General features: G+C 39.4%; 1 protein-coding gene across 1 annotated transcript in view; it reads right to left on the reverse strand.

Annotated features, from left to right (window-relative positions):
- The window catches only part of SLC30A7 (solute carrier family 30 member 7), an 85,400-nt gene that overhangs the window by 2,998 nt on the left and 67,348 nt on the right, over window positions 1-15,054 (reverse strand). Inside the window, exons 9-10 of the mRNA XM_004699225.2 lie at window positions 13,092-13,182; window positions 10,546-10,695 (exon numbers count right to left, since the gene is read on the reverse strand). Of these exons, the coding sequence (XP_004699282.1) occupies window positions 10,546-10,695; window positions 13,092-13,182 (241 nt within the window). The remainder of the gene's footprint in view (window positions 1-10,545; window positions 10,696-13,091; window positions 13,183-15,054) is intronic.

The following is a 15,054-nucleotide window of genomic DNA, read 5'->3' on the forward strand; positions in this document are numbered from 1 at the left end:
AAGTATTCAAGAAAACATATGATCTGTCACAGTAAAGCCTTGTCAGTACCACAAAAGAAAGAAAAATACCAGTATTTCACAAGAAGAAGGAGAAAAATGAGAGTAGGGGACAAAATCTATCAACACTACACTATCTTATTAGTCATTTCTGGACTCGCGAAGGAAGCACTGCTTTCAACCCTATTTCCCTGAAAGTAAGACATCCCCCGAAAATAAGACCTACTTACAGCTTTGCCTCTCGCTGAAATATAAGGCATCCCCCCGAAAATAAGCCCCCCCCCCCCACCCCGAAGCTACTGTAACTCTGGACTCTGGACTGTAGCGGCAGCCACCGCCACACAGCTCACTGTTGGCCACAGTGCAGCCGGAGAAGACAGGAAGTGCGAGGTCTCTTTTAATAAAGCAATAAATGTGTACCATATTCTTCTTCATGGAAAAGTAAGACATCCTCTGAAAATAAGACCTAGCGCATCTTTGGGAGCAAACATTAATATAAGACACTGTCTTATTTTCGGGGAAACAGGGTAGCATGGCTTCTTTTCTAGCATCCGGGCAGGAGCGCTCTACCAAATACGAACAAAGTTAGGAGTTACACATGCAGTAACATGCTGGGTACATCCTAGAAAATGTTCTCTTTTCCTTGAAAACAACAAAACGGGCTTGACTTCTGTAATGAGTTACAGTCTCAGAAACCCACAGGGGCAGGTCTACCCTGTCCTATAGGGTCGCCGTGAGTTGGAATGACCAGACCGCGGGAATTTGGTTTTTGGTTATCATAAATTTAGCTCACCCACTGCCCCTATGAGCTTCCAAAACGGGAACTTTTTTTTCAACTGTAACTCTTGGCAGGAGTAGAAAGCCCTTTCTTCCTCCGGCAGAGCAGCTGGCGCTTTCCAAGCGCTGACTGCAGTTAGCTGCCCGCCTCTCGCGGCACCACTACACCGCCAGGGCTCCATTTTCATTGAAAGCTCCCTTTCATGCACATTTACAGAGAATAACACTGTAAAAAGTCCCATTTTTCTAGGGACTGAGAAGAGCTTCTAGCAGGAAAAAGAAAAATGATAGAATCTAAAAGTAAGATCGTGATCTACAAATTTAAACTAAGAAACAGGTTTAAATCCAGGTGGTTGGGCTTATGGATTTGGGGTAAAACCAGTCAAATCGCCTGCCCTTAGATGTCCTTTTGAACCTTGAGTCTTTAATGAAGGGAATGGTTTCCTAAATTCACCTTCAAGTCAAGCAAAAGCCTAGAAAGCAGCGTGGGAAGAAATCACTGTCTGTACCTGTGGCCTTCGTCTCTTGGAGAAATATCAACGGGCTGTGACCAGTTTGGAGAGGCAGTTCCTGGAGCCAAGGTTTGACTGGGAAATGGGTGGCATGGCTTTGTGACATTTTTCTCCAGTCAACTGACCTTGAACTCCACCAGGCTCTGGTGCTATCTCCTAAAGAAACAGCGTGGCAATGACCCACTGTAAGGCTTCCCTTGTCCCCTTGACAGAGTGCCTTCCAGATCACAACTGGTGGACACTTCCTGACTGGATCCGAGCAACTCATAATAAATATACCGTGTCACATAAATCTTTGGCGTTTCTCTGCACATTTAGTTGTTTGTTTGTTTTTAATAAAACCAAATCTCAGTTTTTCACAATTTAAAACAGGTTTGATTGATATCAAGCCTACTTGTGGTTAGGGGCTGTGGAATCCGTTCGGACTCACAGTCTAAGAGAACGAACCAAGGCCAGGTCCGGCACGTCCACACAGTTCATCACACTATCTGACAACTATTTCATAAACCTGGTTACTTGCAAGATACTGTTGTAGAAAGGATTGCAAATGATATAAAGGCCATCGTAAACAAATTACTATGACTGATGATATGTATCATATAATTTGATTTACTCAACCCAGATGGCCCATGAAATAACTAACTATTCAGCAAAAGTTCTGTATATCTAACTTAAGAGACAACTACTGTGGCCAAATATATTAAGATCTTAATTTCTTTTAACAAAATTGTTAAAGAAAATAAAATGAGCAACGTAAGTTGAATGTCCCTTGATTCTTTTTTGTTTCTTTCTTCTCAGCCATCTTCCAGACCCCAGCCCATTTACAGTGGAGATGGTAATAAGAAATGATGTTGCCCAAGGCAATTAAAAAAAAAGAAAAACAAAGAGACTAGGTAAATTGAACTTTGCATAATCATGAGTTAATTACTCAAGCTGATACTTTTCCCCTGAGGGACAATAGCTTTCCACAAAAGCTCAGCACAACAGCACAAAAAAAAAAAAGAGGCACTGAGCTTCATCTATCTATGGGGGCAGAATCAAGTTTCCCATTTTCCTCTTTCATTGTCCTTTCAAGTAAAAGTGCTGAATTTTCAAAGAATCCTTTGCTTAATGGTCTACTCTCTGAATGTAAGCTGTTTACTAGACACTCACAGGAGCCCTGCTGGTGTAGTGGGGCTGCTAATCTCATGGGCGGCAGTTCAAGACCACCAGGGGCTCCAGGAGAAAGACAAGGATTTCTACTCCCCAAGAATTACAGTCACAGAAACCTACGGGGCAGCTCTACCGCCTACAGGGTAGCTATGAGTTGGAATCAACTGGATGGCAGAGTGACTTTTCACTCAAACTACCAAAAGCAAACTAGAATCGCTGGCCTTGTGAATAGCAGCCAACGTGTATCCACTAAGCCAGCCGGGCTTCTGAGGACAGAGCAGTCCCTTGAAAAGGGCACCCGTCATGCTTGGTAAAGTGGAGAGGCAGCAAAACAGAGCAAGACCTTCGACAAGACGAACTGACACAGTGGCTGCCAGGATGGACTCACACCTAAAATCAATTGTGAGGAAGGCGCGGGACTGGGCAGTGTTTCGCCACGCTGTACACAGGGATGCTATTCGTCAGAGTAACGTGATGGCCCCTAACAACCACACAGCAAGATTGGAATTCTCGGAAACCCACGGGGCAGGTCTACTCAGTCCTATGGGAGCACTGAGTTCAAATCGACGCGATGGCAGAGTTTGGTTTGAGTTTTAGAATAACACCTGGAGTCAGAGGTCACCTGAGCAGTTGTCTTTAAAATGTCAAAAATATGAATCTTCGCAGTGTTTCTAGCCTCAGAATACTGCACAAATCATCAGATAATGCTCTTTTAAACGGTAAAGGCAGTCTGTTATTTTAATACATATGCCCCTAAGAAAATTAATGTTAGCCCGATGGTAGACTTAAAATAAACTCACAAATTAGACATTATTGTAGGAAAGTAAAACAAAGCAGAGTATCCAACAGAAAAGTTAGTATGAGGCATCTTACAATGACTTTTTTTTTTTAACCCGGGAAACTAAGAAACTGCTTAAACTTCAAAAGGTAGGATGGCGGAAGGTGGCAGGCGGCCAGTTGAGTTCAGTAAGATCAGTTTTCTGTCCCGTTAACATTAGTCAGTGGCTGGTCGTCTATTCTTCTCTCTACCAGCTTCTTAAGTGGCCATGTGCTCTTGTTTGAAGGGTAGGGAGGATCCAAAGAATAGTCTCCCTATATGCATACCGAGTAACTACTTTGAATAAACATAACCCTTATTTGAATTTTCTTGAGTTTTGATTATTTTCATGTGTAGGAAAAAAAGACTAAAAAACACAGAAATATTAATCACAGGAAATTATGTTAGTTTATATTCTCAACCAATAAAAACTATGGAAATTTTCTACTTTAATTGTTTACTGGGATATCATTATCTTCAGGTGATCTTAGACTATATAAAACCTATGTAATTTCTGTATTAGTGAGTGATTATGATGAAATCAAATCACAGGTCAAGAATAATAAATTGGGTTTTAATTATTTTTTATCTACAAATAAAACAACAACAACAAATTCACAGTCATCAAGTCGATTCCTCCTCATAGCGACCCCCTGTGGGTTTCTGAGACTGTAACTGTTTACGGCAGTAAAAACCCAGTCTTTCTCCCAACAGAGCTGCTGCTGGTTTCAAACTGCCAACCGTGCAGATCACAGCCCAACACAGAATTACTACAGCACCAGGGCTCCTATCTACAAATACAAGCCCCTGTTTCCGAGGTTTACTTAATGTCCCGGGCGTCCCGGGAGTCGTGGTGACACGCTGAGCTGCCCTCTGCAGAGGCAGCAGTTTGAAGGCACCAGCCACTTTCCCCAGAGAACGACAGGCTTTACTCCTGTTCACAGTTCTAGTTTCACTTCAGCCACGTGGATTGAAAATGACAAACCCAAGGACTTGCTGCCCTCACATCCTACAGGCTGGGAGACATCCAGGGCATGTGGTGGGGAAAGATACTGAAGAGACAAATGAGGGAAACTTGCCGAGCTGGCAAGCAAACGCAGTACTTGCAAATGATTTAAAAACCCTTTGAACAGGGAAAAATGACAAAAGAAAAAACTGGAAATGGCGAAAAAAATAACTGCCCATGTTAAAAAGGGGTTGATATTTTCTCCATTCTCTCCGTAAACGGACCTGACAAGATGGCATGAGGTCTTTGGTCAGACAGCTAGGGATTTTGAGCCGGTGAGGGACAGATGCCGGAGATTTTTGAAACTGGGGAGCCCATTTGGGCTTGGGAGGAGGCTGCTTGGCGCTGTGCTGGTCATCACGGTGAGCTGCTATTTTGAGGCTGCAGAATAGAGTACCGAAAGCCGAAGGAGGAAGTCCGCGCCTTAGGGCTTAGCAGGCACACAGGCATAGCGGGGTGGGTAAGAAGGGCAGAAGAGGCGTGGTACAACGTCTGTCAAGGAGTAGCTGCATTATGACTGCAAAGGAGAATACCAAACTCCACTTCTAGATTTTTCTTCAACTACAAACATTATTTCTAACAAAAGTTTATTTACAAAATAGGATTATATGTGGGAGCTTCAAAGAGTGTGTGGGAAAATGTTATCTTTTAGTTCTATTTTTCCACAAACACTCTCAAGCCCCTCATCATTATAAATAACTAACCGATGACACTGGCCAGGTGAAACAAGAAGCATACACTGTTAATTGTTTCCCTAACCCAGTGTTCTCTGTTCTCTTCCTCTTCACATACTAAACACAAAAACTAAGCGCTCCCTCTAATCATTTTCCAAACGATAACCTAACTTTTAAAAGCCAGGCCAAAGAAGGAGTCCTTAGTACCATAATGGGTTACTTGTTGGGACGCTAACCTCAAGATCAGCAGTTTGAAACTACCAGCTGATCCTCAGGAGAAAGGTGAGTTGTTCCATTCCTGTGAAGAGTTAATAGTCTCAAATCCACACAGGCAGTTCTACCCCGGCCTAATACGGTCCAAGGGGAAAAAGGAAGCGGTGGGGGCTTTTTCTATGGCAACAGAAAATCTTTCAGTTTAAAAACTGGATTACCATTTAAATAATAACAATAATGTTGTCAAAGGAATATAAACACTATACTTCTACCAGTCTACTTCTATTACTCTATATTCATGCAAAGCAAGTAATTCTTTAGCAGTTAGAAGATTGTTAGTTATGGAAAATGACGTTAAATGCTGATACTTATTTCTAGGAGCCCTGGTGTTGTAACAGGCTACACATGGGGCTCCTAACCACAATGTCAACAGTTTGAAATCACAGCGGGTCCTCGGGGGAAAGATGAGGTTTTCTACTCCCATACGAGGTCCAGTCTCGGAAACCCACAAGAGTAGTTCTACTCAACAGCTGCCATGAGTTGGAATAGACCCGAGGGCAGTGAGGTTAGTTTGGGGATATAAGTTTCTAAAATAGTCACCAATCTATGGCTTCATAAACAGAATCAGAAGTTATAATTCCCAAACTCTTTTTTTTACTCAAATTATTTTTTAAGGTTTTATTGAAATCAATCCCCAGACTTTTGATGTTGTTTTTTAAAGTTTAAAGTTATCTTCTTACCAGCTTTAACAAGAACAATTTCTTAAACACAAACTAGTATTTGAATTCTGATTAAAGATCAGCTATCAGTTTATATTCTTTGGTATTGTTCTAGCTACAATTTTGACTTCGTTATTTTGCCCTGCAACCCAACGGATATATCTCCGACTGCCGTGGCTGTAGCCACATAGCGGTGTTCCTTAGGACTTGGGATTTGAGCATGCCATTTCATTAAGATCAAAATCGTGCTGCATGCACTTACTTTCTGCAGCTTTACGAATATTTACATATTGATTTTTAGGACAATAAAGATCATCTATTTCAAAAATAATAAAACAAAAAAGATCAAACATAAGAACCAAACCAAATTCATTGCCATTGAGTCTAACCAGATGTATAGAAACTATGCATAGTGTGTCCATGGCTACAAAGCTTTATGACAGCTAGTCTCAACTGTCTGGTGGATTTGAGCTCGAATTTTAAGGAAGATGACTAAAAATAGTACAAAATAAGAATGCATAACTTATTGAGAAAATGCTCTTTTTGGTCTATTGGAACTAAGTTCACCAGTATTTCAAGTCTTTCTAGAATAAACATATTTAAGGCATAAGTGCTATGTTTTTAAAAAAAGAAATAACAATTTGAGTTTTATCATTTAAAAAGTAAAATGTTAAAATGCTACTTAAATGCTTATTCTCATAGCAGAAAGATATGCATCATTAGAGCCCAATCACAGAAGGAAAATAAACTGATAAAAAAATCCAAAATTGCTTAAGTCAGAAATAAAACAAAGATCACAAGACAACTTTAATGTTATTCAATGTCAAAATGAAAATCATTAATGGGGTAAATGTCCCTTCCACCCTGGGGAAAATATATGGAGCATTCTAAGTCTCAGACAGAGTCCTTGGTTTCTGCAAGGAATGAAATAAAGTTGGCTCAACCTGAGCTGACAAAAAGGCTTGAAGTTATTTTTCAGAGCTAACATTTTCAAAGCATTTACAGTTTCTAAAATCTAAGACGCATCTTAACAAATTTTCGACTTAAGCCATTTTAAAAATCAGGTTGTTCTCCACCTACTTAAATGATGACCTCAGTATTTTCTACAAACAATCAGCTGCTTCAACATTGCTAAACCTAGACATCGCGTTGCTTCTCCGAGGGGATTATGACTAACGTAAGTGCTGACGTTTTAGGGCTACGGTGCGTCCTACCAGCCAACAAAGCCTGCTCTGTGGCGGGGGAAGGCCATGGTACAACTAGGGGAACATGGCCGAGAATCATGACCTGGAAAGGCAGTGAAAGGTAAGGTTGCTATTGGCCTCGTTACCCTTCTCTTCCTGAAATATGCATTCAGACATGTTTTGAGGTCTTACATACTTCATTATGAAAGCAACCTAGTTGTTAAAATTCTGGATTAAATAAGTGGTACCAGCACAGTGCTTCATAATAAAGTAAATGTTGCTGCCCCCTAATTATACATACAATGATTTCATTATTTTATTCCCAAAGGAACTCACCATACATTCTCTTTATTAGAGAGGAGAGAGTGCTTAATTTATGCTAAGAACAATCTGCATATTATGATCTGTACACACACACACACACACACACACACACACACACACACACCTCAAAAGGATTTCCATTGTCTTCCAGTTCCATTTTCTCATAAACTTTATGAAGCATTTCAAGTACCATTACTCTATTTTTTGAGCTAATGGTTAAAGAAACATATGGAAATCTCAATAGTATTTTCCCATAGTTAGCATAATTAAAGATGGCTTTGGTTGTTATCACAGCTATTAACACAAGTACCGTGTCTCCCAAGAACTCCATGAGCTGTTCCAGTGAATTATGGGACCCAGAAGAGCAGAGGGAGCTGGCGAAAGTGGGAGGGAGCCCGTATTCTCCCGAGCTTGTACCAGGGCTGGTAAAAGACAACTTCAGGTTACGGGAGGTTAGTATGAAGTGGAAGAGCCCAGGTGACTCCATGGAGACACAGGTATGGCAGTTGGCTTCCATAAAGCTCCTGAAAACCATATGGGGCAGTTCTACTTTGTCCTATAAGGTTTTGTGAGTCTACTTTGTCCTATAAGGTTTTGTGCCATTGAGTTAATGGCAATGGGATGCTGATATGGAAGGGAATCGTATAGACTCCCAAGTTGGTGGCTGATAACTTCTGGTTCCAACCTAGGTAGCTAGGGATGTAAGAAAGACGACTGTGTGCACAGCTGAGATTTATAGAGTAGGCCCGTTGACCTAACACATGACTGGGCATCGGCAGAGGGTGATCTTAGCTTGCTTAGACTGTGAGGAACAACTGGTATCGTTGGCAGAACCCCTTAAAGCAGTATTTCCCAAAATAAGGAATACTGCACTTTGTGGGGCGTGGAATAAACCAGGGGGCCTGCAAAAGTAGACACCTCCACTTTATCCCTGGATTATGGGCCAAAGTACAAAAGCTTTTAATTGCCTGTGGGATATTGAATGGTCTATATATTTATTGGTTTATTTTCTGAAAGGGGGGTTGGTAGGCCAAGGAAGTTTGGGAGCCTTTGCTCAAAGTGGGCCCTATGTACACACAAACGCTTCTAAGAACTGGAGAGAGTTGTAACCAATATGTACAATAAGATACATCATAGGAAAGAGTACTTCTTCTCCGAGGGCTCTCTAGGGCTTTGGAGGAAACGTAGTAACTGAGTTGAACCTCTGAAGTAAAGTACCAGTTTTATCCCACTCAGAGACATTAACTGCCCAGTGGGGTCAGAACGCAAAGGGACTGGTAGATCAATTGCAAGGAAAGGTGTGAAACTAATTAGGCCATGCCAGAATGCTTGGGGATGATCCTGGTGGCCGTGAGGCATCACCAAGGGTTGGATTTTTCAACTTTTCATGGTGTGAAAATTTATAATCACTAATTGTGGTAACAATTGTACAATACTGCTTGATGTGACTGAACTATGGAATGGTATGATGCTTGGATTAGCTCCTAACAAAATGGTTTTGGGAAAAATCTGCATCCTAGACTCACGAATTTTAATACTTTGCCACATTTATTTTTAATTTTTGTTAATCATTTTATTGGGAGCTCTTATAGATAGTATAACAATCCATAATTCAGTTAGATCAAGTATAATTTTACAACTGTTACCATCATCAGTTGCAAAACATTTTCTTCCTTCTTTAACTCTTTGATATCTGCTCCTCTTTATTCCCTCCCTCTCCCACCTTATCCCCAGGAACCATTATTATATAATATTATACATATACATATATAAACGTATCTCAAACCATCCAATGCATCCATTCACCTGCAATTCTGTTATATGTCAAGTGGGTTATACAATTATCATTGCTACCAGTTCCCCCTTCCCCTTTTCCCCACCTTCCTGAACCCTTAGAGAATCATTACTACTGTTACTGTTTCGGATGGGTTATCTCTCTTGCTTTCATGCATCCAATATTCTTAACTATACAAAAGAACATATGCAGGGTTAACAAGATTAATGAGGTAAAACAAAGACCATAATAGTAAGGGGAGGAAATATTAAAGACCTATAGGATAGTTATGTGTCTTATCAGACTTTCTTTTTAATGTCTCTACATACACATGCATTTATAATCTTTTCGGTTTTTTAAAACATTTGAATATTAGCTAGATATCCTGATACCTTACCACTAAATCCTTCCACGTGTGTTCTCAGAATATCATATAGCCACAACTATTGTCACACCCAAGAAATTTAGAACCTAGACAGTTATATGCAGTCTATATTTTAATTTCTCTGATTACCCAATCCTTTGCAGCTACTTTCCCTCAATTTAATTCAAAGTCCTCTTTAATACAGAATAAGTCCTCAGTCTTCACTCCTCTCATATGACACCACCATTCCTTTCTAATTCAGGCTAATGATCTTTCAGAAAACCCTAAATCTGATGTGTCTGGCTGTTTGCTCACAATCAGATTCACACTGAATATTCAAGTAGAATACACAGGTTACGCTGTGTACTTCACACTGTATCCCACCAGGAAACATGTAACATCAGTTTAAACCACCTATATTTAAGGCAGGGAACTAGTTTCCTCACTAGAGGCATATATTACATAGTCTTGGCAGTATGTGCTTGGCTACATTTTAACCAAATGTTCCTAGTAAACGAGACCACATCCTCCTCCCAAACTGATTGTGTATCTCTCTCTTCTTAGATATCATTAATATGACCTTAGTCTATTATAGTATATGTAATGTCCTAATATCCACTCTTTCACTGATTACCATTCACACAATTCCACAATCCCTAACAAAAATAATTTGGCTAATTGCTTAATTCATAATTCCAAATACAGAATTAAGAAAAAGCCAGTCACATATTTATGCTATAAATCACACAATAGGAAAACTAACATTTTGCTATAACATGTAAAAAATAAACATGGCTAAAGCCACTGAAGGCTACAATTCTTAATCTCAATGCTATAATTCTTGGCTTCAAATAGAATCTAATATCTTATAACTACTATATAGCAAAAGAGAATCTACTTGCACTTTAAATAATTCAAATCAGTACAATCATAAATCAAACAGGACTATCTTCCTTACAAGTGAATATTTCTAAAATTAACATATACAGTAACTATCAAGACCCTTAAAAGAAGTTACTAAAAGAGCCGTACCTGAGTAAAAATATTATGTGTTTGGCTTAAAATCCACCTTGCATCAGCATCAGGGGCTACAACTAATTTCAAGGTCCCAACATAAACATCAGAACATAAAGTCCAGAAATGCTGCTCTTGTAAATTGTAAACTCCTTGTAACTGCTGCACCTAAAATATAAAGTACAGATATTAACACCATCAAGTATAAATGCCCACTCTCTTTTAAATTATTGTTCAATAATTCAGCAAACAGATTGTACTCCTGAGTTTAAAACAAACAGCTGGGATTGTGCAGTGGACTACTCATTGAGCTGCTAACTGCTAGGTCAGTGGTTCAACACCACCAGTTGCTCTGCAGGAGAAAGATGATGCTGTCTGTTCCCATAAAGATTTATTGTTCCCACAAAGATTTGTAGTTTTGTAAACCATAAAGAAGAGTTCTAGTCTGTCTTGCAGGTGTTTCAATGGGTTCAAGTCAACAGGTTGTACGTGAAGTAAAAAATAGGCAGTAATATTTGAATTAATTTACAAATATGTAATCAGGATTTGTGGGGCATAAGTGAGGAAATACACAGTTTCAAATGCATCAAAGAACAAGAATAAACACAAATGAGTTAAGATGCTAGAAAAAGACTAAAAGAGTAAGCCCAAAGAAATAAAGGGCTAACTCTCGCCCCAATTCAATAACAGATAGTTCTGATAACATGGCCCTGCTAGATACTCAAATTCATGATGCAATCACTGAATATAAGGGTGCTACAGCAAAGTGTGGTGAAGAAAGTACATGGTGCTCTTCTATCATTCAGAACAGTGTCTGGAGTCCTAAAGGTTTGTATTCAAACCAGCAGCCATCTAAGTGAGGAATCAAGTAAGTCCACGCAGAGAAAGCACACCAGCTTGTGTGAGCCAACGATGACAAGAACAAAATTTGAATGTGGTGAAAAGAAAAGTATCAGAGGTAAAATTATGGACACCAAATTTGTAGATGGCTGTGGAGGACAGGGGGACTCCAAAAAAAGCCCATCTACAGAGTGTTTTGGGACTGAGCCAATGGCAGATCCACGTAGCCACAAGCAAGAGTCTCAAACAGCCTTGCTATCAGGCAGAGACCAATGTAATCTTGATTTTGCTGGATCTAACTCGATACTTGGCCAGTTGACCTCCCTATAGACCCAACCTGAAGTTGTTCATGGTGCAAGTATCATATTGCTCCACAAAAGATGTTGATGGGGGTCTTTTCTTTCTTACACATTATTTGTATTTATACTATTATGATTTTATCCTTAACACCTTCGTACAATTTTTGTTTTGTTCTGTTTTCTGTTGGGTTTCCCAGCTGTAAAACACAGGAAGAGTGGATGTTAATGATATTAACTGATTAAAAGGGTTTATCGGGGATGCAGGGGTGGAAAGGGGGTGATAGGGAGTGAAGGGGGATCTTGGGAGTAAATAATGAAGGTGGGAGAGGGGTGGGAGCACTAGAAAGGATTATGATTGCACAACTCATTTTAAAGGTGATTAACCATGGGGGCCAGGGGTGGGTAGGCACTAAAATTGAAGCGGTGATAACTGTACAATTCTACCTGATATACTTGAATGACTGAACTACAGAACTGTATGAGATGTAAATTATGTGCCAATAAAACTGTTGGGGGACGGGAAGGAAATATAGGGCAGAAATCAATGATGTAGACACTTGAAAATAATAGATTTCATAATATCCCCAAACTGGTTTTCTTTCTCCTCAGAAGTTGATCTCTACATTGCAGACAGACTAATCTTATAAAAACATAAACTGATGATACTTCCCATCGAGTTAGAATTCAATTTAAACCTCTTTATATGACCCAAACCTCTACTGATCTAGTCCCTGCCACTCTCTCCAATCTTTCGAGCCACTCTTCCTTTTATTTATTATCTTTCAACCACAGAAGGTGCCTGCTGGCCCCCACTTCACCCTCAAATAGACTAAATTAGGTCCACCCATAAGACTTTCTCCTTAGCATTTCCCTTTGCTTGGAGTACTCTTTGCCAAACTTTCCTATGGCGGGCTCCTTCTCGTCATCAACATTTCAACTTAAATAGCCTCCTCAGTGAATCTATCATATCACCCCATTTTACTTCTATTGTCATAATCATCCTTGATATTTTCTCATTTGCTAATATTTGTTGTATCCCCACTGGACTCTATGTGCACTGAGAATAGACGTGCTCTTTATCCTGTGACTATGGCACCTCCCGAACCTCACGAGCACCGGGCACAAAGTACCGGCGGAGCTCAAAAAATAGATGTGTGCTAACTAAATGCTATCGCATTCTCTATTTTAAAATAAAACTTAAATTTCTAGATGTGGATAATCTTCACCACGTTTTCTCTAGTAAAGTTCAATATCTTGCAATGGTTTTGTTTTGGTTCACATAAATGGCATTCCTGGATAGCATTCAATCTGAGAAGAAATACTAAATTTTACACCCAAAGCATTCATATTTGTAACAGTTAAAAACTTTTTTCAGAGCTTAAAAACAATATAAAATCCAATCATTTTGGAAGCTTTGAAACTTACCCTCTGATAACACTGAGGCAGAGAATTTTCCAACAGGGGAGGAGTTCGCTGCATCAATATTCCAACAGATTCTCTTAAAAGAGGAATAACACTAAGAAACGGGCAGAAAATAAATAAATAAAAGTCAAGTCCACAATCTGCACGAAAATAATATGCCTCCCTATATAGTAACATATAATAAACCATCAAATTAGGGAAGATAATCCAGTCCCCGTCCTACGTTTTCAATGTGGTCAGTAAGCCATTATCTAAAGTAAGGAAACTAGAGATAATATAGTATTCCTGTAGAACAGATGAGCCTCATGATTCTGATTGGCATGAACCTTACGAAAATCTAAGCATAGCAGCTGTTCAACTGTGATTTAAACTGTGGCTCCAAAGGCTGGAACCTTCCAAGATAACTTCTAAGGCTTATCTTTAATATCTACCAAATATACAACTAAATAGAACTGCCGAGGAAGACAAAACAAATTAATACGGTATTCCAATCCAGTCATATACAACATCGCTAACCTGGTAATATATGTTTTATTTCGTTAATTCAAACACAGAAAAGCCTGGATATAGCCACAATCTAGTAACTGGGAGAGGCTCAAAGTCTCTGTGTCCTTATGTGGCTACTCCTTAGTCAGTATTTAGAAACTCCAGATTTACGGTCTCTTATTCCCATTGAAGTAGAATTCAATTTAAACCTCTTTGTAAGACCAAAACCCTTATTTGATCTGACCCCTGCCACTCTCTCCAATCTTTTAAGCCACTCTTCCTTTTATTTATTGTCGTTCAATAAATTGCACAAAGCAACAAAGCAATTACTGACAGGTGACCCCAAGGCAGTCTCTTCTAAGCCAAGGACACATCGGATTTATCTCAGAGCTGCGTCTCGATTCGATTTCTGATATACTGAACCACAATCTTCCAGTAAGGTACAGATAGGTTTTAAATAGTTCTCCAGCTGATTATAATGAGTCACTGCTCTAAGGGCTTGAAGTTGACTAAAAGGGACAGTCCAATATAGATTGATTACATTTAATCGCTTAAGTCGTGCTCTCTTTTAAAATTACAGAAGCTACACATTCCCAAAACTAAAACCTCTCCTGATTATAGCCGTAAAAAAAAAGAGATACAAAGAGCATGTACCTTCACGGAAGGTCTCATAGGAAGAACAGAAACTGATGGTATCTTAAAGGGTTCCTAGTATTTCTCATGACAGGAAAGAGAAATGCTACTGGGGATAAAAGGACTAGAGTAAAGGCTTGTCTTGTTGCCTCTGGTATACCCAAGGCCTAATCAATGACTGACACAAAGTGGGCCCTCAATCAGTACTTGTTGGTGGAACAATAGAAATAGAGCCCAAGTGTCATGGCTTCATCTGAGTGCATCCCCAGCATTCTTTGCCATCCGTTTTTGTTCTGAGAAATGAAGACAAAAGAAAATGGTTTGGTAGTTGTAATTTATTTTTAAATAGGTACTGGTTGAATTGCACCTTGCTCGCTCATGGACGTATGTGTTTCTTTTTCTGGTTTTGATAAATGCGGGGGACTGTCTCCTTATTTCTTCCTTGTGGCTTTTTCCCTAATCCAGATCTTCTATTGTTCCACCAACAAGTTGAGAAGCACTGTTTTAGGACAGCAGTTGTCTCATTTATAAAAAGTAGTGGATTAAGAAGGTACATTCTTCAATCATGAAAAATACAGAAAAACAGTCCACTGGAATCAACTTGATGGCAGTGTGATGATTTAGTGGTCTACGAACTACTGGCATACTTGGAAAAGAAGGAGACCCATTCTAATACAAAGCTTAAAATGTGCTTCACAAAACAATTTACTTGATCACAAATGAAGGGATCTTATAAAGTTTCATAAATAAATTTTATTTAAAAATCAGCAGGGAAATAGAGGAAAGAGCTGGAAGGCAAAGGGCATTTATAGAGCTCTAGATAAAGACATGTACATATGCAAATATA

The sequence above is a fragment of the Echinops telfairi genome, unplaced genomic scaffold (assembly GCF_000313985.2).
Source record: "Echinops telfairi isolate 266 unplaced genomic scaffold, ASM31398v2 ScPeMD7_443;HRSCAF=831, whole genome shotgun sequence".
NCBI classification, from domain to species: domain Eukaryota; kingdom Metazoa; phylum Chordata; class Mammalia; order Afrosoricida; family Tenrecidae; genus Echinops; species Echinops telfairi.